The sequence below is a fragment of the Penicillium subrubescens genome, assembly GCF_028828155.1.
Source record: "Penicillium subrubescens strain IBT 31985 chromosome Unknown utg000005l_segment0_segment0, whole genome shotgun sequence".
Taxonomy (NCBI): Eukaryota; Fungi; Ascomycota; class Eurotiomycetes; order Eurotiales; family Aspergillaceae; genus Penicillium; species Penicillium subrubescens.
The window spans coordinates 1,556,072-1,583,915 of NW_026643155.1; the positions used below are offsets into that span (position 1 = coordinate 1,556,072).

Below are 27,844 nucleotides of genomic sequence, written 5' to 3' on the forward strand. Positions count from 1 at the left end.
TTGGTGAATAGTTTATGTACTTATTTTGCTTGGAATCGGGGTGAGGATAAAGGAACGGGATCATAGGCTGGGATGAGAGCATATTTTTCTTGAGTTGTCTTGATATAGTGCTATAGAACTTTGTGCTTTCCTTTGTCGAAGGTATTGTATCCTCTTCTAGATTTAAACTGCCGCTACCTAGTGCAACGTACTACCTCCAAGGTGTCCATTGAGGCCTGCAATGGAAATGAGTTTCTCGTAAGACAACAGTCATTGCCAGCTTTCAACCGAGTTCGCACGGAGCGGACCTAGTAGTTATTGCTTTCCTTCGAGGCAGATGAAGACGGCATTAGGAAGTCTAGAGCGGGATCCCCTTCCTCTCGCTCAGACGACACTAAAATCTATCGTCATATCTATCAGTCCAGACTCAGTAACCTAGTCATGAAATATAGGCCTCGGAAAATACGAAGCATACATCACTACGCCTTCAAAAACAATTAACTTTCTAACCATTTATATTCATTCATTTTGGATCATTGAAGAGCCACGAGCGTATTTCACTCGTGATCAGAAACGGCATGAGAAAGGGCGGGGCGAGAGAGAGAGAGGGAGGGAGGGATGGAGAAAGTGCGAACAAAAAAAAGGAGACCATGACATCGAAAAAAGAGAAAAGAGGAAGAGGGAGGAAGAGAGTTTGTTTAAAAAAAAAAAGGGGAAACAAGGCATGCCATTACATCAAAAGGAAAACCAACAAAATTCCATTTAAGCCTTGATTGCACCACCCAATGCACCACCGCCGAACTGCTGACCACCGGGTCTCCGACCATGCTGGCCACCAGGAATGCGGGCACCACCACGGCCCTGACCACCGCCGCCGCGGCCACCGCGACCACCCCGGGCACCGGGGCCCTGCTCGCGCTGGAAGGCATTGGCCATGCCCTGGGTACGTTGCTCGAGGGTCTTCTCGTTGGACTCGAGCAGGCCCATGGACTTGTCGGCGAGGGTGACGATCTGGGACTGCAGGCGGGAGAGCTCGACGCCCTTGCGGAAGATGATGGCGTCGTTGACCTGGTCGAGGGCAGCGGCGAGCTCCTCGTGGGAGATCATGCGGCTGATGATAGCAGCAATCTTCTTGACGGGCAGCTCGAACATATCGGCCAGCGAGGAGACGGAGAGGCTGTCGTAGAAGGGAGCGTAGGTGAACAAGTAGGTGCGCAGACCCTCTTCTTGTGTCTGAGCGGCGAGCATCTCCTTGACCTTCTCCGGCTGCGGCATGAGGTCCCAGATCTTGATGGAGGAAAGCATGGAGGCGGCCTTCTTCCAGTCACCGGCGGCGAGGAACTTGGCAGACATGATGACGCCGTCACGGGTGTTCTCGGGAGGACCGGTGAACACCTGGCGCTCGTTGTAGTCGAGCATGCGACGGAAGGTCTTGGAGATCATGCGGCGGCGCATCTCGGGGGCGGAGGAGGTCTGAGCCATGAGGGGAACCTCAAGGAACATGCTGGAGGTGAGGTAGATGCACTCGAGCAACTCGAGGTTGATGTGCATGTGGAAGGGCAGCTGGCGCTGGCGCTCGAGGCGCTCCTGCTCGGGGGAGACGGTGGAGTACCGCTGGAGGATGATACCCTGAGCCAGCAGCTCCTTTTGGCGGCCAGAACCGCAAATGTCGCCGAGGGTGTTCTGGGCCTCGTAGATGAGACCGGCGCGGAAAGCGCACAGACCGATCTGGACAAGGGTGCGGTTGAAGAGGATCTGGGTGCTGACGTCGAAGTTGGAAATGTTCTCGGACAAGTGGGACATGAGCATCAGATCGCGAGAGCGGTAGTACTGGTCGTGCAAAGCGAGGAAGTAGATCTGGCACAGCATAGAACGAGCACGGATGATGCCATCGCTGTTCTGGAACAGGTAGTGGCAGAGGGTCTGGATGAGGTTGGTGACGTCGCTAGCGTTCTTGCGGGAGGTGACGCTGGAGTCGAGCTTCTCGGGCAGAGCCTTCCATGTGGCATCCTCGAGGATAGAGACAACCTGGGAGGGCTTGAAGTAGACGTGCTCCAGACGGCGGATAATCACACGGTTAACGCTGTCTTGGCGGGTGTCGTTCTTCTCGCCAGCATTCTGGCTCTCAACGTAGAGCTGAGCACGAACGATGTTGTTGTACAGCTGCTGCTCGTCGCTCAGGCGCTCAATGTACTCAGCAGTGTGGGGGTCAATCTGCTGAAGGGAGCGGGTAAGCTCGTCATCCAGACGCTCGATATATGAGACTATGCTGCCGGGAATGTAGAAAGTCTCGCCCTCGGCAATCGATGGTTGCTTCTCGTCATCCTCCCACTCATCGGCACCCTCGCTAACAATCAGGTTGCGGTTCTCCTCCAGAACGGACAGCAGAGAGCCGAACTCCTTGTCGGCGGACTTCCATTGCTCGGGGCTCATGTAGTTGGCGGAAGAGGAGGTAAGGTCGAAGCGGGTGGAGATGAGGGTCAGGTAAACACGAATACGCTGGTAAGGAGAGGTAGCAACAGCCAGGAGCTTCTCCATGGTCTTGATCTGGTCGAGGCGGTCGGTGTTCTTCTTTCCGCGAGACTCGACAATAACACGGAGGTGCTTGAGGATGCTCTCGGGGGTGTACTGCAGGGTCTTGCCACCACGACCGACAGTGGTGAACTCTTCGTCCTCGGCGGCAGCGGCGGCGGCAGCCGCAGCGAAGTTCTCGATCTTCTCGACCTTGGTGGGCTTGGGGGCGGCAGGCAGGGGCTTCTCGACCTCCTCGTCGCTCTCCATGTAAGCGTCCTTGTCGGCACGGTACTTGTCGATCTGGGCGGCATAGTCCTTGTTGTTCTTCTTGATACGCTGCTTGACGGCATTGAATCCCTTCTGTTGGCTGGCGTTCATCTTCTTGTTGGCGGCCTTCTGCTTGCTGACGGACTCGTTGACAAAGTCCTCGAGATCGGCGACGGCCTGGACGTAGACCTTGGGGACGGGGCCAGACTGGGTGATCTTGACGATCTGGCGGTTCAGGTTGTCGAACTCTGTAGTGTCGAATGGTCAGCGCCGATTCTTCCATATTTTCCTCGTATCCGATAATATCTCAGTTCCCCCGCTTCATCATCCAAACCCGTAGATATCGGGCGAACAAGGACGTAAAAGAAAAATTCCAAAGGAGCACAACTCACCAGTAGAGATAACAGACCAGTCGTTGATCTTCTGGGCGTTCTCGATCAACTTGATGGTGTTCTCCAGACCCTCAAGTCGCTTGTCCTTGGCACTCTTAACGACCGTCACTTTCTCCTCTTCCTCCTCCTCCTCGCTCTCGGAATCATCCTTCAAGAAAGCGGCGGCACCACCCTTGGCGATGGCCTCGTCGTCAGAGTCATCGGAATCGTCAGAACCGGAGTCGGACTGTTCGGAGGACTCCTCGTCGCTTTCCTCCTCCTCCTCGGAGCGCTGGTAGACATCCTCCTCCTCGTCCGAGGAGCTGGACTCGCTGTCGCTACCACCGCGGTAGAAGAATCGAGACATGGTTGCGGATGAGTTGAATCCGGTGCTGCAATGCAGGTTGTCCCTTCTCAAAAGTTGGAGTTGAATGGCGGGCGAGAGCCACACACGAAATTTAAGCGAGGGGCTGACTAACCCCGATTCGGACTAGCGCCAACACATCTCCTTTTGACGCGTTCCTTTGTATTGTACTCGATTAACTCAAAACCTCACTCATCTATACATTTTTTGACTCATTTCGAGGTCCGTGGGATTTGACGACTATCTACTAATTTCACACAACCCTCCTGTGACCCACTCGCAGTAATCCGGTGATTCGCTCCGGATTGAGGCAAGTGTGCCGCCACCATGAATACCAAGAAACAGACAAATGCATCCAACATACAGCAACAAACTCCGCGAGAGCAAGGCAAATGAGTCTCGAACAAGATTTCCTGAATCGAAGCCAGGAAAAGTGAATCAAAGTTTACTGAGACAAGCAACGGGGATGATATCGTTCTTTCATACTCCAGGCTATGCCGAAAGAAAAGAAAAGATATGAAGAAAAGAAATAAAAAGAGCCTCATGACACAGCAGCCGCATATGTATGATGGCGACCACTGAAAACAGGTAAGAAAGGACAAGAAGAGACATCACTTGCAAGAAAGGGCATGGGTAGAAAGCACACAAAGTAGCTAGAGAAGAAAAAATCAGATGAAGGGGCGATACAAGAAGATGAAGCCTATAAAGGACAGCAGCCTTCCAGTCGTAAGTGCACACTCACTTATCAGTGAGTAACCGCGGGATTTTGCGACACGAAGCTACGGAGAGCATGCATCGGAATTTTACCCTCTCACCCACGGTGACCTATGTGAAAAACAGTCCACGTCGATCCAGGGCCTCATACCAGCCGGTCCGAACGGGCTATGAGTCAACTGCCAACCATGCCTGATGTGACTCATGCCGAGGCACCGAGTATGTACTCCGCTAAGCAAAATTCCACACCAGTTGGAGGGCAGTAGGGTTGAGAGGGGGAGGAAGCAGGCAGGTCGAGCAGAGTTCCATATCAACCAGACAGCGCAAGACAGTAACGGAACAATCTTCCAGAAGAGACACACGCACCAGGCGTGACAGTACTCGACTGCAGCGAAGCTATGATCAGAAAACCAGAATACCAAAGCACCGTAGGGGCAAGGCACCCGTTCGTCGTAGATGCCCCACCCCGTATGCTTTTCTCATGCCCCCCTTTAGTGTCACTGGTTCTGACTCATGTAGCCTTCGCCTAGGACGCCATCCTCAAGAGTGCGGATGAAGTCCCGGTTGCGCTGATTGCCTTGTCCCGAAGCAGCAGCACGGCTCCCACGGCGCCGCTGGTTGGCGTTATTGGGATCCACGTAGCCATCAGGTGGAGGTGGGTAGTACGCCGGGCTGGGCTGCAACCGAATCGGCGCGTTGGGATCCAAATGGCTGGCGACACGCTGGATTGTGGTGGGAACGCCGCCTCCTTGAGGATCCATCGTCGATGCACGCTGACGGCCGGCTCGTGTCGTTGCCTGGGCATAGAGGCTCTGCGAAGGCGCATACTGCTGGGCTTGCTGCGGCACCTGGCCCTGTACAAGACCCATCTGATGACCATAGCCTGGTGGTTGCGTCGGGTACGGCGGCGGAGCGCCCTGCTGCTGCTGATACATACCGTTGTACATGGGTGGAGCCTGCGCAGTGGGGGCAGGAGGCGTGTGGTATTGGTTCATCTGCATGTTATATGCTGACTGAGCATGGGCAGCTTGGGCGGCCCTTTGCTTGCTAGCAGCTTCAGCCTGCTGTTGCTGCTGAACACCAGGGGCAACGGTCTTGTTGGGTGCTGAGTACTTCAAGTTCATGGGCGGCATGAAAGGACCAGTGAACTTCTGCTGGGTAATGAACGGGTGCAATTTGGCTTGCTGGGGCGACCATCGCTCGAGTGGGTTGGTCGTGAGCAGACCCCGAACAAAGTCAATAAATGCCACCCGGTTGTTGAGCTCTGTAGGGTGAAGGTGGTTAGAATCAACATATTACAACATTCAATATTAAGCTCGGCCTTACCTCGTTCAATCTCGGCTTGTTTCATGTTCTTCCTCGGCATGGGGTAGCTTCGAATAATCTCCTCCAGAGTGGTTGCTGAGAAGTATTTCTTGCTGGGCTGCTCCTTGGTGTTGTGCTCCCTCGAATACTGCTCCAGGCCCTTCAGACGATACGTCTTGCGGCCATACTCATCCTGAGTCTTCTCAAAGAACTCGCTCGATTGCTTGCCCATCTCCAACATCCAGGTCGGAGGGAGGCCCAGCATTTCGACGATGCGGCAGACCTGATTGTACTCAGAAGAGCCAGGGAACAGTGGCAAGCCGAGGAAAAGTTCGACGACGATACATCCCAGTGACCACATGTCGATCGCGGATGAGTAGCTAGAAATAGGTTAGAATAATTCTTGACGGGTTGAGAGTTTCGATAACATACGGCAAACCAAGCAACACTTCTGGCGATCGGTAGAACCGTGATTGAATGTAGGTATAAACCGTTTGGCGCTCATCACATGCAGAGCCAAAATCGATAACCTTGATGATGGGGCTCTCGAGGCTGTCAAGAGATGCGGGTCAGTAAGTCTTCCAAAAGGACCGGAATGAATCAAGATGCACTGACTTTTTCAGAAGAATGTTCTCTGGCTTCAAGTCGCAATGAATCAGGTGAGCCTTGTTCAAAAGACTCAACGCATTCAGAAGCTGCTGCGCGAAGACTCGGACGAGCGTAGTGCTCAGGCCTCGGAACTGATTTTGCTTGATCAGCTCGTAAAGGTTGACACTGAGAAGCTCGAAGGCGAGACACAGATGTTGACGATGAATGAAAGTGTCCTTCAGACGGAGGAGGTGATGGTCATCGTTCTTGTCGTACTTGCTGTTCAGCTGCAGGTAAAGGAAACATATGAGCAGGAAATTCAAATCTAGGTGGTCCAAATTATGTATAGCTTACCAGATCCAACACAGAGACTTCCATCATACTCTGATTGAAGTACGCGGTCTTGTTTTTGATGACCTTGACAGCCACCACTTCTTGCGTCTTCAGGTTTTGGCACTTCACTACCTGACCAAAAGTACCTTGGCCCAACACATCGAGAATGAGATACCGATTCCTGGAAGTGGAGTGTTAGATCAAATAAGCAGGAAAAACATTGCGATATCCGTAGAAACATACTTGTGACCGGCCTCCTCACTACCCAGGATGTCGTTGACATAGAGGATATAATCGCTATCCTCGTTATCATAACCATCGTTTTTGACACCCTTGCTCGGCTTGGTCAACACGCGACGTGGGTTCCTCGAGGACTCGTAGTTGAAGTTCGGGTTGCAGATGCGATACGTCGACGGAAGATGGGTGGTCAGCGCTTGGAGGGGCTGCAAGAGACAAGCGGTTAGCACAGACTTCAGGGATGGGAATCAAGGCTTTCTTACGCTGATGAAGCCACCTTCGGGATTAGCACGTCGATATGCGGGCTGAGCGTGAACTCGCGGCTGTAACTCTTGAACCGACTTGATCTTCTGGAACTTGGGGACTGGACCGCGACCCGGGACTTGCGATGGCATAGGGCCCGATCGCGGCGACCGCGTTCCTGGTCCGTAGGTAGGACTCATGTGTGCAGAAGCGGAGGGCGGATAGAACTGGTCCGGGCTGAGATCGGTTGCCTGAAGAGGGGGAGGGCGAGGAGGACGGTTGACCGCTGTAGAAGGACAAGCAGATGAATTAGCAAAACCATACCAGACAATCTGACACGATCGCGATCGCATTGGCAAAAAAAGTCACTCACATGGAGGTGATTGGTATCCCTGAGGAGGGGAAGAGTAGTCTGCAGCTCTAGCGGGCGACTGTCGAGTCTGTCCCGGGGCCGAAGGGGAGCCGAATGGACCTTGATGTTTCCCGGGGCTAGTCGGGTATGACATCGGCGGCGACAGGACATTCATCGGAGAATACCTGCGCGCTGCGGACGACTCCTCGGCCTGATTGAGGAATTGAGAGGACGCGCGACTGTGATGAGTCGGCCTCGATGGGTACTTAGCCCGGTTGTATGGGTCCGCATCCTCCATGGTGGTATCCGCATCGGTGACATAATCCCGAGTACGTGGCGTGGCAGTTGGAGACGACGCCATGGAGACGGGTTTGGAGCTGGGGTGGGCAGAGGGAGGTTTCGAGGAGGTGCCAGGAGTTTGAAAGGTCTCGTATGTGTATCCGACGGGCGGCTGTGTCTGGGCTGGCGGCTGACCGTACTTGGTGCCCAGCTGCTGGGGATGAGACGCCAACCCACTATTGAACTGCGCCGGCTGCCCCATCAGGGGATCCTGGTAAGGTTGCCAACCAGAGGGGTCCATCGTCGAACCTCGTCAAGGCCGGAGCAGGGATTCCAGGGATCGAAAAAGAAAGGAAAGCGAGAATTGAGCTTCGTCACCAGCACCGTCCACCGTGCACTGCACACTTGCGATTCCTTTGGGGGGAACGTGCGTGCGCTGCCAGTGGGCGGGGGGACAACACACGCGAGAAGCGCGATCGCAGGAGGGACGAGGGGGGGGGATTGAGGAGGGTTAAGGAGAGCAACCTGCGGCAATTCGAAGGATTGTGGAGGAGATCAAAAGAAGAAGGATGACTAGTTGGGAGTTGTGTGGTACGGCATCATCTAGGAAAAAGGTGAATTCGTTGGTAATCGTAGTAGTGGGGGGAGCCAGTTGACGTTCGGGAAGGGCGTTTTCCTGGGGGTGGGCGGTCGCAAAGGGCGATGGAGATGCCACCGACGTATGGAGTAGTCCAAACGGAGTCACGATAGGATTGAGGGGGCCGAAAATGGGGAAAGATGTTGGTGCAACCCGAGAAGGGGCGGCAAGACGGAAATCTAAGCAAACGAGGATGAAGAAGGCCACATCCACGAGAGTCTTAGATTGGTCGCCGTCGGGAGAGGAGAGATGGAATGAGGTTGGGGGAAACGAGGGAGAAGAGAGAGAGAGAGGGAGGGCAGTAATGAAGCGGGTTGAACTTTGCCCTGAGGATCGACAAGCACCGTGAACATGAAATTGTCCAACCCTTTACACAGCTACCCAAATCCAGTAAACAGGAGTCGAAACCTTGGTTTTCATTAGACCAATCGGGGCCTTTACTAGACTGTATAATATGACCTGTGCGATTTGAGAAGCCTGAGGGATTTACATAGAACATTGACTACAGTAGTATAGATTGGGGATAAACACATGGTGTACTCCGTAGTTGGGCATAGTTTGTCAAATCTAGTTGACGATCAGTATACCGAGTAAGAATTACGGAATATGTTAAGAACAGAAGCCTATAGTTACCATTCATCGTATCCTATGGTTCAAGCACCAGTCTGCAGTGGACTCGGTGATCTCATCACTTCAAGTGGCCCTTCTCTCGGGCGGATGCTCGTCTCCTTGGCGACGTCTGGTCCAACGATCGTCGCGTCATTGCATACCCAACTGGGTCAGCACTGTGAATGCCTGATCCTGCCCGTCTGTCAATCTGAGCTGATTCTATTTACCGCTTGAGATGCTGGCGAACTTCCTTTTTGTGGCAAGTGCAGGTGCGACACGCTAAAATTGGTGAACTATCGCTACGTAGGTCATAGCAAATAGGCCTGTTCTGGACGGTCTGGCGTCGATGTGGATGTGGTTGTCTCCAAGTGGAGGGCAGTCGAGGCCCAATCCGGGGATTTAGTGGCAGTTGGGCCAACTAGATCTATATGCTTCAGCTTCCTCCTTTCTAGAACTTCATTCTAAAATATGGTTTAAGTTGTCTTTCTTGTTTGCTTAGACATCAATTTTTGAAAATATGTGTCGGGGTTTGAAACCTAAGGAAATATGCCTCAGGCCTCTTCAGGGCATGATTTGATCTGTTGAACATGTTCTCGTTCACAAAGATTTAAAAAGGTCGCTAACCGGGACCATATCCCTACCTAATTATCGCAATATCCTAGTGGACAGACAGTAAATAAGAATCCGATCTCTAACAGGGTTGTTCCTATACCTGATCAAGTAATGTAATGGGTTAAGTTAGCTGGTCCACTCTTGACACCACTGTATTCAATTCGAGTTATCCAAGCACCCGGATGACAAGAGGAGGTAAAAATCAAATGATGAAGGGCAAGAAAGATTTCACACTACTGCTAGATGTCGGATTTGAACCCAACAATACGACCAAGTTTCTCGCTTCAAGATCATTCACAGCGGCCAGTAGTGTATAGTCTGGTAGAAGATCTGGTGGATCCTCGATGTGCGGCTCCAGAAGGCGGTCAGCCATTTTGCCGGTGGTTGCCTCATCGCGATAACGGATTGTCCAAGGCTGCGATTGCCATTGTTCTACACGAGTGCCTCACGCTCGAGGGAGTCAACCATGTTTGCCTGGGCCCCGACCTGATTGCCTATCTCATCGCTCTTATTTAACTGACCCCATCCACTCTCTTTCCTCCCTTCCCTCAAGTCCTCCGACTCTCAAGATGGCTTCGCCAAATTCAACCAACGCTGCCGCGGAGGCAAGCCGTCTGCAGGAGCTAAATGCAGACGTGCGCAACCAGGACGACCTCGAACGAGACATCACTCGTCAGGTAAATTTTATCTCACTTTTCAAGTCGTATCAAGTTCCAGCTTTACTCACACCTTGAACAGGCCGACAAGTTCCTCGCCGAGAAGGCCGAGGAAAACGATACGAAGAGACTGGACAAGGCGCTGAGCGACAAAGAGTAAGGTCCAGCCATCTCTGTTTGCTGCTGTGTGTGAGAGCAAGGATGCTGATTTTCATCTCAGCAAGGTCGATCGGCAGATTCGACAGGCCAAAGACCGCCTGGCCAAGCACGTCGGAGCCGTCTCCCGCCACCGGGTCGAGAACGAACTCCGAAACCTCGAGGCGCGCCGCTCGGGACTGGTCAACGACATCAAGGACATCCAGAAACGGATTGACGACCGGCGTGAGGCCCAGGAGAATGCGGAGGGTAGTCATGGACCCGGCCGGCTGCCGAACGAGACCCGCAACGAGTACCTCCTGCGAACGGGAAAGATCACCCCGTTCGAGCTTATGAGCAAGCCTGGCGCAGATGGCTCCCTCGCAACTCTTCAGGATGCCCTCGTCGACGCCGAAGACCAGCAGCAGGAGGAGGAAGAGCGCAAGAAGGCTCATCACGACCCCAATGCCTCTCACCGAAACCTTCTCCGTCCCGAGCTCGACTTCGACGAGACCAGCGAGAGCGCGGAGAGTCGCAGCAGCAAGCGGAGGAAGCTGGAAAGCCCTGCAGCGAAGAGAGGTCCCACGGCCCCGCGGGCTCGCTCACCTACCTCGCCCGAAGCCGACTCCGAGGCCAGCTACGTCGCCTCGGAGGGCAGCGTGTCATCCGAGGATGAAGAGTTCATGCCAGACACCGTGCCGGAGCCGAAAACGCGAAAGCGCAAGCAGGGCAAGGCCGAGTCTGAACTTGAAGACCTTAGTGGTGTCGACGACGGCAACGAGAAGATCTACCAGGCTCGCCTTCAGAAGTGGATCAGTCGACGCAGTGCCGCTCGCAATCGTGCCCAGGACACCCCCATCAAGGAGGAAGAAGATGAGGTCGAGAATGAATGGCTAAAGCCGCATCCCACAGAGCCGGACCTGGATCTCCAGAACGGTCTGTCCGTACCGGGCGATATCGCCAAATACCTCTTCTCCTACCAGCGAACCGGCGTTCAGTGGCTCTGGGAGTTGCACCAGCAGTCGGTTGGGGGAATTATTGGCGATGAGATGGGACTCGGCAAGACGATTCAAGCTATCTCATATCTTGCATCATTGCATCACAGCAACATGTACACCAAGCCCGCGATCGTTGTTTGCCCTGCGACCCTCATGAAACAGTGGGTCAATGAGTTCCACCGCTGGTGGCCCCCCTTCCGAGTTTCGATTCTACACTCTTCCGGCAGTGGTATGATGAATGTGGGGCGGGAGAGCAGCCGCGAGACGGCCCTGATGTCCGAGTTGATGGGGAGCTCCCACTCTCGACATTTGTCTGCCGGCCAAAAGGCAGCAAAGAAGATCATCAAGCGTGTTATGGAAGAAGGACACGTCCTGGTGACCACTTACTCCGGTCTGCAGTCCTATGCGGATGCTCTCGTCGATGTCGAGTGGGGGTGTGCCATTCTTGATGAAGGCCACAAGATCCGCAATCCCGATGCTGGCATCACCTTCAGTTGTAAGGAGCTTCGAACTCCTCACCGCATCATCCTGTCGGGAACTCCCATGCAGAACAGTTTGACTGACCTGTGGTCTCTGTTCGACTTTGTCTTCCCCATGCGCCTCGGCACTCTTGTGACCTTTAAGAGTCAATTCGAAATCCCCATTCGCCAAGGTGGATACGCGTCGGCCACCAACCTGCAGGTTCAAACTGCCGCAAAGTGTGCCGCGACCTTGAAGGATGCTATCAGCCCATACCTTCTTCAGCGGTACAAGGCGGATGTCACATCCGACCTTCCTCAGAAGACTGAACAAGTCATCTTCTGCAAGCTGACCCGGGAGCAGCGAAACGTCTACAAACGGTTCCTTGGCTCAGATGACATGGTGTCTATCATTCGTGGAAGAAGGAACTCTCTATTCGGGATTGATATCCTTCGAAAGATTTGCAATCACCCGGACTTGGTGGACCGCCAATTGCACGCGCATGAACCCGACTACGGCAATAGTGACCGCTCTGGCAAGATGCAGGTTTTGAAGGGGCTTTTGGAGGTGTGGAAGGACACCGGGCACAAAACCCTGCTGTTCGCTCAGACTCGACAGATGCTGGACATCATTCAGAAGTTCGTCGGGTCATTGGGTGGATTCAATTTTCGTCGCATGGACGGTAATACTCCGATCAAGGACCGTCAAACCATGGTCGACGAGTTCAACAAGGATCCCAATCTCCACGTTTTCCTGCTGACCACCCGCGTGGGTGGTATCGGAGTGAACTTGACCGGTGCCGATCGAGTCATCATCTACGATCCTGACTGGAATCCTTCAACTGACATGCAAGCCCGCGAACGAGCATGGCGACTCGGTCAAAAGCGTGATGTGACAATCTTCCGCCTCATGATGAAGGGCACCATCGAAGAGAAGATCTATCACCGCCAGATCTTCAAGCAGTTCTTGACCAACAAGATCACTCGTGATCCACAACAGCGCGAAGGCTTCCAGGCAAGCGATCTGTATGATCTGTTCTCGCTGGCAGAAGAGAACGACAAGGAACTGGAGACTACGAAGCTGTTCAAGAACGCAGACGTCACCTACCAGGAGGAAGACTCAACCACACCGCCTCTCAAGAAACGTGGCCAGGGCGGCAAGTCCAAGTCGCAGACTCCCAATCCCGACGGTGAAGATATTAGTACGGTTCAAGGCGTTGCCAACGTTGAAGAATTCACCAACGATGCCGAGAACCAGGACGGGAAGAAATCTGCCGAAGATCGCATCATGCACGGCATCTTTGCCCGCTCTGGCGTCCACGCTGCACTCGAGCATGATCATATCGTCAATGGCAAGAGGACCGTTCGGGCTGATCAGAAAATGATTGAAGAGGAAGCTCGCCGCGTGGCCGCTGAAGCTGCTCGCGAGCTGCGCCGCGCCGAAGAAGTTGCCCGCAGTACGCCTATCGGCCTGCCTACCTGGACGGGATCCTTCGGCATTGCCGGCCGTACCGACGTCGGCGGTTCCAGCTCATCATCCCGACCTGCCGCTCGAGGCCCTTCATCGTCATCTCTACTCTCCAATCTCAATCCCGGTGCGTCTGCGGCGATTTCTCGTACCCCGACTCCACAAGGCACGGGAACTCCGAACCGGATGCCGCGAGGCAAGGACTTTTTGCCACTGATCCGTGACTTTTTGCTTTCTCGTCGCGGGCCGGTTTTCACACAGGTTATTGTTGATCAATTCAATCACTACTGCACGAATCCGCAGCGTGTGGCTGAGTTTCAGGAGATGCTGAAGACGGTGGCTCGTCTGGACCGAGATCGCGGAGGACGTGGTCGGTGGACCTTGAAGCCGGAGTTCGCGAAGAAATCGGCGGATGAGAAGTGAGGTAAGGTCCGTCAGAGTTTCACCATATTATCACTTGCTGGAGGCAAACAGAAGAATGATGGCAGCTGCTGTACTCGTGGCAGCAGTTATGGTGAAGATGGCGATGTGTACGATAAAAGTGGAGGTTATGATGCAATGAGAATATGACCTTATGACAGAGAAGTCACTCGTAATGTGACCAAAAATTTAATTCTTATCCTCTTGACTCTATCTCGGTCTCGCATAGATCCTTAAACTGATGTAGTGATGTACTCAGCAATTATCCAGCCATCGTAGTACTGTAAGATACCTGATTCTGATCCATACCGAGAACGTACCTACAGTCCAGTGGTACAGTAACAGGGGTTTCGTGATAGATCACTGACAAGATCAAATCGAGTTGATAGATGTCTCTAATTACAACGGCTGCAAGGTTCCCATGTATCAGAGCAAGTACAGTTCCTTCAAATCACACCCTGATGGACTCTCTTCCATTCGATATATCGCTCTTTCCCTGAAACACCATCCCTCAAGCACCGTTCAAACTCCTCCTGAGCTCCTGGCTGACCAGGTCGGAGTTTCAACCTATACGGCCATTTCTCGATAATACTATGTTTTTCCTTCATCGCCGCGCCCACAGCATCACCAGCCTCGCGCGCCTTGAGTTTTTCCAGGTATCTATCATCAGCATGAGTATCAGTTCAATTCACATGAAATTAGACGAAATTTTAAAAAAAAACATTGACTCTTACCTCTCAAAAACATGTTCATATCTTGCGACGAGTTCTTGGGCATATTGAACTTTCATAAGTACAGGATCATACCTCGAATCTGGTTTTTTGTTTAGAGGGAGGTATTTGCGTGAATCTCTTAATGCTCGGCTGTCTGGAGCCAAGCCTTGCAATCTATCTTCAAGAGTCATGACCTCCTCAACGGCGTTCATGAAGAGGGTTATCAAGGTTGCATGTGGGTTCTGATTGGGAGTCTGGAGTAGAGGAACCATATAAAATAGTGTGCGGTGGATTCCTAACCAGCCTCCATCGGAAATGTTTGATACCTTCAGAATCTAATTAGTGCCTTTCTCTCAATGAAGCCTTGGGCTGAAGAATTGAAGTTTCTTGGACTGGTCCAGTTGGTGTACACAAGTAGGTCGGGATAAAGAAATGTCTTGGTTGGTCACGTACATCAATTCGACTGAAGGAATCTTCATCAAGATGATCAGGAAGGTCGGCCGCATCAAGATGGAGAAGTTTAAAGGAAACCTTTAACTCAAAAATTCTATCCAAGAAAGAATGGAGCAGCCCGCGAAGATAATAGAATAATTTGCCGTAAGTATCAGCAGTTGCAGCTCCGCTTGTTGTACTAAAAACCTCTCCTAGAGACCATCCGTGGAGAGGATCTGCATTATCCCTCATAGGCCAGGTATCATCCGTCTGGAAGAAAGTTCTATTTTATAGTCAGTATCGTTTCGAAATGTCAATTTTCTCTTCGAACGCACGGGTTTGGCTTCTTGAACTCATGACGAGGAAATCCGAACGGAAGCAAGAGTCCGTCCTGGCGAAACTTGTGGAATGGGATTCGTTGAGAGGACGGGAGATAGATCATGTGTCGATCGCGATAGTCTCTTCTTGAGTGGGCTAGGGTATTCTCAGCTCGGACTTTAGATGCCTTCTTTGCTGTTAAGCCGGCTGGCTTGTCGAAGAATGATAAGAGGCGAGTCCATGATGTTTGCTCGAGAACAATTCTCAGCGAACGACTTCCAAATGTCCATGTCTTCCCCAAAATGGTGTTGGGTGACTTATTCTTGACCTTTTCATAAACATCTTGGATCAAAGGCCGGATTTGATTGTTCAGGATGTCAATATCGGATTCGCGGACAAGCGCAGAGTACCAAAGATGAATGATGCAATCGATAGCCTGATCGGAGTTCTGGACAACCAATGCAACGAGAAGTAAAATCAGGTTACGAGCCACGATGTCAAAATCTCTGTCATTCAGTGTGATTTCGAGAGACTGGTTATAGCTGTTCGGAAGGTGAGCTACTGTCTTTACAACATTGCGAAGGTCTCCTGAAGCTGTGATTAAAGGTACATCAGCTCTGAAAAAGCTTTAAAACGAAAGAATTATTGAATACAGACCTGCAAATAAAAGTCGAAGATCTCCAGTATATGCCTCCCCTTCATTCGATGCCAGTTTAAGAATGTCGAAAGCAGGGACGTTACCCCAAAGGTATTTCGTCCCTCCAAAGATGTTTGGAGGGCCATCTCCCACGAATGCAGGTTTTCTTTTCTCGAGTATCCAGGCCGGCTGCCATGTTTCCTTACCCAAAGGCGACCTACATTCAGGCTTATGGAGAGGCCAATGGGACCTTTGGCACGTTGGACCACAGTACTAGAAGAACTTTTGTTAGAGAAGACTTGATATAACGAGGATAAAGATGTTTTTGAGTGAGTAAACTGACAGCCACAAGATGACAGTTTTTGCAAGTATATCTACCTTCCTTCTTGCAAACTGTCTGTTCGGAGGTCCAATTGGTACATAAGGAACTGAAGGTAGACATGATGCTTCGTTAGGGTTTGAGGTCGAACAAGTGTAGATACGATTTATTCAAGGCAAAGCCGCTGCCTTGAGATATGCTGAGCAGTTTGTAATACGCGATGGATAGGCTGGTTGAAGATGAAGTGAATCAGAGGTATAAAATAGGGGTGTAGAGGAAAGATATCATTATATGCGAGAGCTTGACACTGCCCCCGATCGCAAGGCGGATTCGCAAAGCCAACATTGTATGCATGCATGCCTAAGTGTTGGTTGGATCATAATTCATCAATTTGGTGCACAAAAGGACGAGGAATTTAATCACGTAGCCAAACATCGTCGTATCATCCTCTGGCTCTGCGTGGCGGATCTTACGTACCGGTTTGAAAGATAATATTTTGCACATTTCGAAGATCATATTAGAAAACCTCGAAGAGCGGCCAGTAGAGCCTGAAAAAAACACGAAGAGTACTTATGTTATGACATTTTCTAGATGCGAGTCAGTTCATGGACCTAGTTCAAGTGTTGGGTGGCTAAGTCGCCAGGGTTCCCCGCTATTGTATCAAGTGGCCTCTCAAGCTGTGCCAGTTTGTTGGTTGGAGTTAGGCAACATCTTCTTATCAGGTTGTACTTTCAAGCGTATTTCACCTCAACTATAAAGGACCATCTCTCATTTCGAGTCTAGTGAGCATGTGGACTGCGCATGGTTGATAGGTGATGGGATCACCCATCCGGTGACTTTATCTGCCCAGGTATTACCGGGCCTAGCCCAGATCGAAGAATAGAACAATCTCAATAAAACAACCAAGTAAACAAGTCGTTAAACTAATTTTGAGCGCATCCAGGGGTATTCAGTTGCATGATGTAATTCAAATAAGATCGGAGCTTAGCCGTGGAGATCGACCAAGCGACCATATTCTACTTCTACCTGGACAACGAATCACCATCACGCCCGACTTTGTACTCGAGGCAGACCCAGCCACCTTCCCATGGATACACATGCATACAAAACACTCATGTCTCACCATTTCCACTCCATACAGTATCCTTCCCTGATTCCCGATTTTTGCCTAAGGCGACCCAACATCATATAAGTGGGAGGTTGTGAGAATTTCCACCTTGACTCCGCTGATCTGCATGATTCCGGGGCGTACATTTTACCCCCTATTTGCCACTTCCAGTGCCACAATGAAGATCAATGACTTATGTACTGTACCGACAGGCTGAATCACGATGTCCGACAAGGATCACGGCTACGGGAAGCCCGGTATAATGACTCCATATAGCTGGACGGTGGATAAATAAGAGCGTCACGACCCCGTCATTTTATTCGACTTACATCTTCTTTGTTTCTTTATTCTTTGACTTTATACATCAGTCTTGATCCCACTAATTACTACACCACTCCTTATTCTCTCCATTTTCCCCTCTTCGAACTTATTGCTTCAACATAACCACACCAAACTTAACAAAAACCCAAAATGAATCTCCTCCATATCCTCCCATTCCTCCTCCCCCTCACAACCGCCGCCCCAGTTCAAAACCCCTTCAACCTAGTCACATCCAGCTCCAACACCGCCCACAACAACCTCTTCCTCTCCACCCAATCGACAGGCCCACTAGACAGCAACCCGGTCTTCCGCGACCCCTCCAACGCCGCGACATTCTTCCTCACAAACACAACCGTCCACTACGACGCGCCAAACAAGGCCCCCTGGGCACTGTCACTGGTAAACGGGAAAGTTGTCCAGGGAAATGTGGAGGTTAGCGTGAGTCCGAGTACGGCTAGTGCGGTTAGTACTGGGTTTAGTATTGCCGAGGATGGGGCTTTGACTGTTGCTAGTGAGAGGTGGGGTGGGTGGTTGGGTAAGTTATAGATCCTATTTTCTTGGATTTGGTGTACAGCTTTTTTTGGAGGGGATGATGGCTAATTTGGGGTTGTTTTGTTGTTTAGTATGTGCCGGGCAGGGGACTTCGTTACTGGAGTTGTTCTATCAGGATACTACAGCGGGGAGTGGAGTGCCTGATGGGTGTGATCAGGTCCAGTTGAATGCTGTTTCCAAGAGCTAGGAGATGGCACTCAGAGCTGGACTTGGACGTGGTTGAGGATGATTTCCACCACCTCTTATTAATTCACTGGGCTGGGTTAGAGAAGATGGCGGTGTTCACTTGTTCAATCATTGTACCGTTACGACTTGAATGCCTGGTTAGAGTAATAATCGTGATTTTTATGCGTTAGACAGCAGTCGATTTAATCAATCATCCATGAATCCGAGTTTGAAATACGCATACACTGGCAAATTTGGAGAACGAAGAACGTAAAGATAGACAAAGTGAACATTACGAGTCTATGTTGTCCCTTTAAATTCCGAACGCATGTAAACGCCGCCAAGTACAAACGCCGAATGCGTTTTTAGAAAAATCTTGCGGGAATAAAAAGAGATGAATAGTCAAAGAAAAATGAAGAAAAATGAATATCTGTAAGAACGGTAACGGAGATCCAGCTCTATAGAAAACAAAATGATATCAAGAAGCAAAAAGATCCTTTCCGTAAAACCGAAAACGATATCCAGCAATCAACTCCATCCTCGAAAAAACATGATCATACGCATAGAAACAAACGAATCACCACCGAACCAGACCCGTATGCAGAAAAGAAAAGAAAGGAAAAAGAAGTTTCGTATCCACAGACAAAACTTGAGAGCAGACATCCCCATCATCAACCTCATTTCTCATCAACCACCTAAAATCATCAACCACAACCACTCATCAACCACAACCATTCATCGACCAATCTCTCATCTCACCAAGCTCCTCACCTCTTCCATCCATCAGTATTCATATCCCGCAACCTGCTCCCCAAAATCCCCACGCTGCCACTCGCACTCCCGGGCCATCGGATATCTCTCCGCCGCCCTCGCCTGGCACCGACGCAAGTACCGCAGCCGCAACCCCAACCGCCGGCAGTCCCAGTCCACCCGCTCGCGAACCCGCAGCGCATTGCGGTACTCCGTCTCAATCTCGTACGAGTCCAGGGCATGGAAGAGGAAGTCGTCCTGGAGAGAGGACAAGTACCGCTCCGCGGCTGCGGGCCGCTGCCCCTGGTGGTCGATCTGCGGAAGCGGGAAGTTCATGATGGTTCCTGCTTCCGGGAACGGCTCCAGGGGGCGGGGGATGATTGGGGGTGGTGGGTTCTGCACGGAGGGGGGTTGTACGGGACGAGGAGTAGCAGGGGAGGGAGATGACGAGGGGGAGGAAGGGGGAGGGGGAGGGGGGGAGACATCGCTAAGCGAGTCGTAGGTGCTGTCGTAGGTGCTGCTGCTGACGCCGCTGCTGCTCTTGTGTCCCGAGTTGGCTGCGGACTGCTCCGCTGCAGGCTGGGGGGTGACCTGCCGCGGTTGGGCCAGGGGAGGACGGGGGAGGGAGACTACCGAGCCGTCTTCGGGGTGAGAGGAGGCTGCCCACGATGGCTTTCGGGGTGTCTCGACGGGCTCGCGCTTGATGCGCTTGGTGGGAGGGTAGTAGGCTGCCTCGGGCTTGGGGTGGTGCTCGTCGAGCACGACGGCGGGCCTACTGGTTGTGTGGGTGGGTGTGCGAGTGACAGGGCCCAACCCCGTCGTGGTGCGCTTTCTCAAGTTGGGCTTTGTGGAGAGAGGCAAGGGGGGAGGGACGGGGTTGATGAAGCTTGGGGGTCCTGTCGTCCATCCGAACGGCATGCCAGCTGTTGAAGCCATGGTAGACATGGCGACCATGTGCGGGGCGGGAGGCATGGGCCACTGGGGAGTTGGAGTGGTCATGGCAGTAGGCATTGGAGGCATTGCTGGCATGTCAGTAAAGTCCTCCGTCGAGGGAAGAGGCTCGTCCATTAAGGGTGGGAAGGCCGCACCAAAAGGAAGATGGTTGGCGGAGGGACGATACTCGGATGGACGACGGTGCAGGATGGGGAAAGATGAGGATCCCATGTCGAATGAGTGGTTGTCGTTGTCATTCAGCAGGTTGGTGAAGTAGCCCGGCGGATATAGCTGGCCAGGGGCCATTGACTGTTCACCATTTTGGTCATTGTTGACCAGGATGGGCATGACGATGGGGTCCTCATAGTAGAGAACGGAATTAAGGTGAGAAGGGGTGTTTGGGTGTAGACTAATGACGAGTATTAGCATGATGTCTTGAGGGTGAAGTGAGAGGATGAGTAGGTCTTACTTGTCGGAGATATCGGCGTGATAGGACATGGTGAAGGATGGTATTGGATGTTGGAAGGTGTGTAGGATGTTGGAAGTTGTGTAGGGGAACAGCTGTTCCAGCCAGACTCAAGCAGGTTTGCGAAGATCGAAGAATGGAAGTGTTGAAGAAGGAAGAGTTGTCGAAAGCGGAAGATTTGGAGAAAGGAGAAAGGGAGAGTGGACGGTGATGAGGGAGACTTTCATATTTGATGGGCAAACAAGCTCAAGGCAGACATGAAGCTATTCGCTGCCTTGGGATGGCAGAGGCTACGACAATGTGATTGTTCTTCTCTTTTGTGCTATTGATTTCCGTTTTGGGATGAAGTTGAAGCGTTGCCTGCAGTAGGCAGGAACCTTTCTTTCATCAGGCTACACCTCTTTAGATACTGTAGGTCTATTGCCTTCACCAGTCAACAATCATGAATCGTGATGGAAACAAGCAAACAAAGGGAGCCTGAATATATTGCATTCGTGATATTCTGGCTATCAAAATCAAACCCAGCAAACATCCGTAAATTTCAAAGCAATAGAGAATATCACCCATTCATTCCCATTTTGGGCAGATATTTCACCATCAAGGCTCCCCTCCTACTTGTCGAGCTTTCCGTTCTCTGCCTCCAGCTTCTTGATGTCCTCTTCCAGAGACCCGTTGTCCTGCTCCCACATCTTCGAGAGCCGGGCATCCTCCCGTTGCGCCTCGAGAGCAGCCTTCTTTCGCAACAGCCACAGTCGACGACCAAGCCATCGGGACTCCCAGTCGACAACTTCTCGGACGGCGAGAAGGTCCCGGAACACCCGTTCAACTGCATTGGCATCGTCCATATCACTGATCGAGGGGGTGGAATACAAATCCCGGGGCACTCTCAACGGCCGAGTTCCGCCATGATTGATCTTTGGTAGCGGAAATCCCATCATCGTGGCAACATCGGGCTTCGCTTCAGTGAACTCGAGGGGATCCGCTTCGGCCGGGCTGGGCTTGACAGCCGGGGCTTTCTTTTTCTTGGCCGGTTCAGACTCTGTGGTTGCGACAGGGGTCTTTCTCTTGCGTCCCCGTGTTGGTTTTGTTGCCTTTGGAGGCTCTGGAGGTGTGGGATTCGGGGTGGCTGTGTTCTGCGCTTCATCTGCAGTGGAAGTCGTGGGCAGAGGGCCAGAGAGAGGGACAAAGAGCTCATTATCCACAGCTTCTCCACCAGTATCCACTGGGGATTGTGGGCTGCTTTGATCATAGTCCTCTGCCTTTATCATATTGGAGAATGAGCGAGTGACCACCATGGCTTCGGCAGAGGGCGTGTTCTCTTGAGTAGGGTCTGGAGATAGTTGATCGGATTCGGCGAAGCTCGACATCATATTGAGGTGACCTTGTTTTGTATGGAAGAGCTAAAGTTTGTCAGAGGATAAGACCGCAAAGTGAGATGCAAAAGCATGAGAGTATATTAGATGAAATTTGTCTCACCAACCGGTGCGAGATATTATCCAGAAGATAAAGGATTAGTGAACGGAATGATGAGCGGAAAATTGTGAAAGGATAGTGAGAAGATGTGTGAGGGAAATGCAGCCCAGGGAAATAGAAACCAGTGAGAGGCACACTTCAAACCTGATATGGGCGTGTTTGGGTATTCAGAGAAGCGTGTATCTCTTCTGGAGGTAATCCAGCACTCAATATCTCCTTTGCTGAATTTTTCTATGTGCTTGGTGAAAGATGATTTAATTTAGAATACCCAGGTTTCAGCAATGCTTGCCCAGAACAGATCGAGTATTAGCGACAGTGTCTGTTTATGAGTGACGAGTCTACTAGATCAGTAATCTGCATTAGTAATTTCTATACAAAGTATAGCATATGAAAGTGTTTGAAAGCATCATATTGCTTAAATGCCCAGGTTATTTCTTCGCTTAGCCTGGTGTGAGAACATTTTTCAATGCGTGCGCTGAAAACTGCTTATCAGATTAAATTCGAGTGATGGAGGATAGTCATCACTTTATGACTATAACATATTCTAGCTTGGATGAATATAATTTTTGTTGTCTCATTGATGCAGTCTATTGAGCCGCGGTAACCAGTAGGCTGGCTGGCAAGATCTATGAAGGTACTTGTGATTGTAGAATTCAAGGCGTCCAAAGCGACATGAAAAGACATGGAGACATCAATCAATGATGTGGTTGCGTACTCTAAGGTAGGGGAATAAAACACTAGATAGTATGTGTTAGCCACAAGCAATGGCTTTGCACTCGATGCTAAAGAGAGAGTTTTGATCGTTTTTGGCTCAGCATGCTTTCTATTGGTCGAATGTCAGTTCCCTGTTAGCCCAGCATTCCGGCCAGAGTTGCCCCTATTTAGTAGTCCCTTGTTAGAGCAGGCAAATGAGAATAACATCGGTCCCAAGATAATTGCAATCACCAGTTATCGAGGAGTCGAGGACTATGCATAGCATTGTAGCCAGTAATCTAGTAGTGAGTCTAGTGACTTTAACTTATAAGTTATCAGGGTCCCAAGCAACAAAGATTAGGGTAGATAGTGGTTGGCCCGTGCGGAACCGGAGAGGATTCATCCTAGGGTGGATCTCCCGAACGAGTAATGAGTAAATATTGACACTTGCCACTGATAAAACATTAACATGATCAAGAAACCTGAAGTGTGGCTCGTGGGTATTGTGTATGGCCTGATTTTGACTCTGATCTGTGATCTCATGTGCATGTACATCTGTAGCACATGCTTCAGCTACGATTGAACTAGTGAATGTACTAGAGGATCTCGCCTATTTATAGCGGCTTGTCTCAGTTGTCCCTTACCCGTTTGGGTTTAGCCCCCCAATACACCTCAAACACCCTACGATTCTCTTTGCCTCTGGTCCTCCTACGCTGCCACTCTACGGCTCGACCACTTCTGCTCAATCCTCTTTCTTATTCTCTCGCTTCATCTACCGTCGCTCGTTTAGCAAGCATCACTCGCTCCCCCTTTTCACCATCGTGGTTGCGATTTTCGGACCCGCTACCCTCCACAAAACCCACATATTCCGGTGATCGATCTGCAACCTCAGGGTCCAGACAGGTCAACAGACCAGCCAATTTTTCTCGGCTCTCCACGTTGGGTCGGTCGCCTTTCTCCTCTAGTCAACGCTCGCTGAGTCCCCTTACGCAAGTTAAAGAGGCTCTTGTCTTCTTCTCTTGAACACCACCGACGACCCTGTCAACTCTTGCCAGCGACTCCACCCGGCTAAGGCAAGGGGGTTGTTGATTCGGCTTTTTTCTCCGACCAGGGGCCTGTCGTCGTCCCTGTTCTTCCTGATCGACTCTTACACCTCCACAACATCCCGATCGACAGGATTGAATCATCATCATGCGGTCCTTTTTGAGTGTGCTTTACACGGTGTTGTTACTGGGTGTGATCGCCTCGGCTTGGCCGTGGGATGGGCTGCTGGCCGAGCGGGGTGACACCCTGGGTAGGCGAGCAGGTACTTTATCCCCCTCAGCCATCCTGGAAGATGTAAACTGACTCTCAGAATCAGATTCGACCACCACCGACGCTGCGACCACCGGTTCGGGCACTACCGATACTGCAACCGCAGCCTCCACCTCGTCTGACTCTTCCGCCTCCGAAACCTCCACTGGAACCAACACAAACACCAACACCAACACCGATGCTACCACAACGGGGACTGGAACTTCAACTGGTACGGGTACCAGCACTGGCACCAACACGAAGAGCAATACCAAGACCAAGACTACCGCCACCTCTTCGATCTCAATTGATCCTGCTGCGGGTGCTGGAGGTATCTCGATGATCACCCCGGCCGCTACATCCACCACCTACTTCAAGGTCGGGTACAACGCAACCTTTGTGTGGAACTATACCTCGCTCTCGGTCACTCCTTCTGCCGTCGATGTCGTGGCCTCTTGCAGCTTGAACAGTCAGACCTACACCCTCACCCAGAACATGACTGTGGACCCCACCGGTACCTTTGTTTGGGACACGAACAATTATCAGGCGTCCCAGACGATCTCCCTGTTGACTGCGACCTACACTCTGTTTGTGTTTGATGCAGACAAGTCTCTCGATGACACTGCCGAGCCGGGCTACCTGAGTGGATCGATTGGGTACAGCTTCGGAATGTACCGCAGGGAGTCCTACACTCCGCTGAATGGTGAGTCTTTCAACAACCAGCTGACCAACACCACAACGTACCCTAACATATTTCTAGAATTCAAATGTGCTACCTGCAGCGGCGCCATCTCCGACATCCAACGTCAAGGTCTGAAATTCGCCGTGGGCATGGCCCTCATCACCATCCTCTCCTTCACCTGGTTCGTCGGCGGGGCTGGTCTTCTCTATACTTGACGAGCCACTCTCTTCGACACCAAGTGTGGCACTAAACATTCTCATGGATATATTTTGACACCGGGGCGTTTCATTGTTTTGAAAAGCGAATTGGGATTACGATAATAGCAAGAAAACTGGCGTTTGTTGATACTGCGGACATAAAGAACAGGAATATTTTTTATTGTTGTTTTTCTTCTTCTCTGGGCTTTTGGGCTGTGTTCTTTGTTTTCATTTCATCAACTCTCTCCATATTTGTGCATCTCATACGTTTATGAGACAGGGTCTGCGGATTGCCGTCCCGTGGCCTTTCTTCATTGTATTTTCGGATTTGGACTTATCTACATGCTTTAATTGATTGCATTTATCGGCACGCTTCTTCACCCACGCATCTTCCTCCTTTGTTAGAGTGTCTCGGGAGATTTCCACGGGGTCAGTAGGACGGACGGTGCATACACAGGACAAAGATACAATGGAACTACGTCAGGGGCGCTGCTAGACCTTCACAAATAATGTTGTCTTTCCTTTACCTCCTGTGGTCTCATCTCCACACCTTTTAGTTTGACTTTGTCTCTCTGGCAAGCTCTTGGACTTGTAGACACTCGTAGTCGAGATTAAAATCGTTCCTGCTACAGAACCAAGACCTTGATACAACCGACAGCTCCTTAGGCTAGCTATCGTGAGACATACATACAGTTCTTTGTAATGCATGCAATTTTTACACTATTTTCTTCCATGCAGGTCATGTAAGGAGGGTCATTATCACGTACAGCCAAACAGGGCGATCTGTGAACCTGCTCTGCATAGCATCAGCATCGTAGTAAGATGGAGGCTCTGCTGGAAGTCGGTGCAAAACATCAATCGACTACGTACATTGAAAGACAAGATGCAGCAAGCTACATCCATGGTAATCAGCAGCCTACCTCCATTGGTACAATCAAAACACCCTGATGAAAATGATAAAAAAATTCGTTTTAAACATCCATATATTGTTCCTAAAGCCCCAATAGCTAGAACCCAAGCCCATCGAACTACTCACTTCATCCCAGAGCATCATTTCACATGTCCATCATCTCCATTCTTCTCAAAAAAGCCATCACAATTCAATTCACTGGCGCGCCATGTCTCAATCCCGTCCCAAGCCCAAAAAGCAACCAACAACCTGGAAAGAACCAGTCAAACCCAAGCCCCAAGTCGGCTGGATCTGGCCCAAAGACCCACGACCAGGTAATCCAACCCGGTGGTCCCGCTTCAAGCGCTTCTCAGATGTCCTCACCGGCAAAGGGCCGGATATCTACGTGGGCACCATCGGAAAACGACCACCTCCAATGAAAGACAACGATAACCCCGGCAGAGCGGTATCAAGCACCAATTGGGCAAGATGGGATATCGAGCCGGAAGAGGATGACACTCCGTTCCCCTGGGCCCATCGCCCAAAGAACGTGAAGTATGACTACAACACGCGCAAGTACAAGTTTCCCGATGAGAAGACGTGGAGTGCGGTCGAGTATGCGGATTACGAGTGGGAGTGTGGGAAGAATCGGAGGAAGAAGAAGGTTACTCCGAGCACGCCGATTCGGTTTTGGGATCGGCATGGGAGAGTACATTGGTGTCATGGGCAGGGGCAGGATGAGTGGCGTGGTAGTGGTCGCCGGAGTGGGTGTGGTGGGCCGAGTGGGTGTGGAGGGGGTCATGGTGGAGGGTGCCATGGACATTGTCATTGTGGACTTCATGAGCATGACTCCGCGTTGGGGAGCTATGAACATTTGCATGGGCATCCATATCCTGTTCGCAGTCATTGTCCTGATTGTTGATGTGGAGATCGCTTTGGGTGCAAGGTGTGATGCGTGTTTTTTTTTTTTTTTATATTGAGTATTGCTTTTGTTTCACGAAACTGTTTGGGATAGGTGCTTGTGAGATTTATAGATATGTTCAGGCACAGCTAGAATGCAATGCATCGAATGCGAAAACTCGTGGCTCCTGCTGTGAAGGCTGAGTAGATTGGACTCGGCGAATAGTTGGCAATTGGGCAGAGTTGTTGGTAAGCTTGTTGCACTTGACACAAGTAGTCTGTTTGAGATCGTCATATGAAGAGATCATGTCCTGGTAAAATGAATCAGTGTCTGGTTTACCCCCATCCTCGTTGTCTCCGGCCAGTACAGTACATACCAGCAAGAAGGCGAGATCCCACTTTCGTGACCGTGAGTTTAGGCACTCCACGATGGAATTTTCCATCTTCGTTGGGACTCGGCCTGGCGGAGCTTTGCTCGAAACGTGCCACTCGGCCACTCCCGGAGCATCGTTGTCACTCAAACCCTCAATGTGGAAGATAATTCCGGCTTTCAAAAGCGCGATCGCCAGCGATAGCGCTCCTTGCCCTTTGATCACACGAACCCCAGGCACATTTCGTTGGATGAAGCTCTCCACGATAGCTTCCCAGCCGCGCTCTGAGGACTGTATCTTGGTCCGCTCAGTCACTTCTTCCTCACGTAGACGCTCCTCTTCTTTGCTCCTCTCAGCTTGGAGAAGTTCCTCAAGAAGAACATCATAGTCCCGTTCCCACATTCCCGTTGGCTGCAAGATTTGACCATCAGACTCCTTGATGCGGGATTCGACATGTGCCCAGACAGGCTTCAGCTCTGGGCCCTGCCACGTAGACTTGAAGCTCTGGATATTGGCGAGCTGAGTGCGCGCAGCTTGGTCAAGTCCATCGCGCAAATGGACTGGCGAGTCTGCATATGAGATACCTGATGGCCCTCTTTGGTTTGAGAGGCTGGATAACGGCTCTAAGAGCTTGCTGGGCACCACGTGGCGCAATTCATGAATCTGGCTCTATCAGTACGATGTTTCACCTCACTGGCCCTCCGAGGACGATGAGAAACCGTGGCCGGATTACTTTGAAAGATTCATGGCAGCACAGAATCGCTGAATACTCACCTTTCGTTCAAGTTCCTGGAGTTTTGCTAATGAGGAGACGAGCTGGATCTCAGACTCCCAGTTGACGGGTGGGGCACCACCATTAGCGGCTTGAGGCGCCTCCTGGGTGCCCGGGGCTTGATTCTCAACCTTGATAGTGGTTGTTTCGGTCATTGGAACAGGTGCTGCGGGTGCAGCAGATGCAGGCACAGCAGACATCGCGGAAGGTCGAAAGTGGGATTGATGCCGAGGTGCCGCCAGGCAGGCTCCGTTGCTTCACGGATAGAGCCTATCTCGACGTCCAAGTTCTCGGCAGAACTGTAGTTCTTGAAATTTGAAG

General features: G+C 51.2%; 10 protein-coding genes across 10 annotated transcripts; 4 read left to right on the forward strand and 6 right to left on the reverse strand.

Annotated features, from left to right (window-relative positions):
- Positions 1 to 476: 476 nt before the first annotated feature.
- nip1 (translation initiation factor eIF3 core subunit c) lies at positions 477 to 3,543 on the reverse strand. Its single transcript, XM_057153007.1, has 2 exons — positions 3,153 to 3,543; positions 477 to 3,008 (listed from the first exon to the last, which is right to left on the reverse strand). The coding sequence occupies exons 1-2, from the start codon at positions 3,496 to 3,498 to the stop codon at positions 742 to 744; spliced, it is 2,613 nt and encodes an 870-aa protein (XP_057007345.1). The 5' UTR covers positions 3,499 to 3,543; the 3' UTR covers positions 477 to 741.
- A 1,163-nt stretch (positions 3,544 to 4,706) lies between these two features.
- Positions 4,707 to 7,847, reverse strand: N7473_007068 (putative protein kinase Yak1; the record flags this gene model as incomplete). The annotated part of the gene is made up of 8 exons (XM_057153008.1): positions 4,707 to 5,473; positions 5,536 to 5,894; positions 5,947 to 6,066; positions 6,130 to 6,389; positions 6,457 to 6,616; positions 6,679 to 6,878; positions 6,936 to 7,201; positions 7,289 to 7,847. The coding sequence occupies 8 exons, from the start codon at positions 7,845 to 7,847 to the stop codon at positions 4,707 to 4,709; spliced, it is 2,691 nt and encodes an 896-aa protein (XP_057007346.1).
- A 2,126-nt stretch (positions 7,848 to 9,973) lies between these two features.
- Positions 9,974 to 13,542, forward strand: N7473_007069 (DNA-dependent ATPase RAD26; the record flags this gene model as incomplete). Its single annotated transcript, XM_057153009.1, has 3 exons — positions 9,974 to 10,081; positions 10,143 to 10,216; positions 10,281 to 13,542. The coding sequence occupies 3 exons, from the start codon at positions 9,974 to 9,976 to the stop codon at positions 13,540 to 13,542; spliced, it is 3,444 nt and encodes a 1,147-aa protein (XP_057007347.1).
- A 443-nt stretch (positions 13,543 to 13,985) lies between these two features.
- On the reverse strand, positions 13,986 to 15,704 carry N7473_007070 (DUF4470 domain-containing protein; the record flags this gene model as incomplete). The annotated part of the gene is made up of 5 exons (XM_057153010.1): positions 13,986 to 14,199; positions 14,274 to 14,506; positions 14,706 to 14,967; positions 15,020 to 15,596; positions 15,656 to 15,704. 5 exons carry the CDS (start codon positions 15,702 to 15,704, stop codon positions 13,986 to 13,988), a joined length of 1,335 nt encoding a protein of 444 aa, XP_057007348.1.
- Positions 15,705 to 17,462: 1,758 nt separating this feature from the next.
- N7473_007071 (uncharacterized protein) lies at positions 17,463 to 18,321 on the forward strand. Its single transcript, XM_057153011.1, has 2 exons — positions 17,463 to 17,922; positions 18,011 to 18,321. Exons 1-2 carry the CDS (start codon positions 17,538 to 17,540, stop codon positions 18,124 to 18,126), a joined length of 501 nt encoding a protein of 166 aa, XP_057007349.1. The 5' UTR covers positions 17,463 to 17,537; the 3' UTR covers positions 18,127 to 18,321.
- A 566-nt stretch (positions 18,322 to 18,887) lies between these two features.
- On the reverse strand, positions 18,888 to 20,285 carry N7473_007072 (uncharacterized protein; the record flags this gene model as incomplete). Its single annotated transcript, XM_057153012.1, has 2 exons — positions 18,888 to 20,196; positions 20,257 to 20,285. The coding sequence occupies 2 exons, from the start codon at positions 20,283 to 20,285 to the stop codon at positions 18,888 to 18,890; spliced, it is 1,338 nt and encodes a 445-aa protein (XP_057007350.1).
- Positions 20,286 to 20,864: 579 nt separating this feature from the next.
- N7473_007073 (uncharacterized protein) lies at positions 20,865 to 21,623 on the reverse strand (the record flags this gene model as incomplete). The annotated part of the gene is made up of 1 exon (XM_057153013.1): positions 20,865 to 21,623. The coding sequence occupies one exon, from the start codon at positions 21,621 to 21,623 to the stop codon at positions 20,865 to 20,867; it is 759 nt and encodes a 252-aa protein (XP_057007351.1).
- Positions 21,624 to 23,610: 1,987 nt separating this feature from the next.
- N7473_007074 (uncharacterized protein) lies at positions 23,611 to 24,609 on the forward strand (the record flags this gene model as incomplete). The annotated part of the gene is made up of 3 exons (XM_057153014.1): positions 23,611 to 23,725; positions 23,780 to 24,415; positions 24,473 to 24,609. 3 exons carry the CDS (start codon positions 23,611 to 23,613, stop codon positions 24,607 to 24,609), a joined length of 888 nt encoding a protein of 295 aa, XP_057007352.1.
- A 1,100-nt stretch (positions 24,610 to 25,709) lies between these two features.
- N7473_007075 (uncharacterized protein) lies at positions 25,710 to 26,402 on the forward strand (the record flags this gene model as incomplete). The annotated part of the gene is made up of 1 exon (XM_057153015.1): positions 25,710 to 26,402. The coding sequence occupies one exon, from the start codon at positions 25,710 to 25,712 to the stop codon at positions 26,400 to 26,402; it is 693 nt and encodes a 230-aa protein (XP_057007353.1).
- Positions 26,403 to 26,520: 118 nt separating this feature from the next.
- Positions 26,521 to 27,723, reverse strand: N7473_007076 (RNA polymerase II mediator complex subunit MED27 domain-containing protein; the record flags this gene model as incomplete). The annotated part of the gene is made up of 3 exons (XM_057153016.1): positions 26,521 to 26,691; positions 26,758 to 27,414; positions 27,526 to 27,723. 3 exons carry the CDS (start codon positions 27,721 to 27,723, stop codon positions 26,521 to 26,523), a joined length of 1,026 nt encoding a protein of 341 aa, XP_057007354.1.
- Between the last annotated feature and the right edge of the window lie 121 nt (positions 27,724 to 27,844).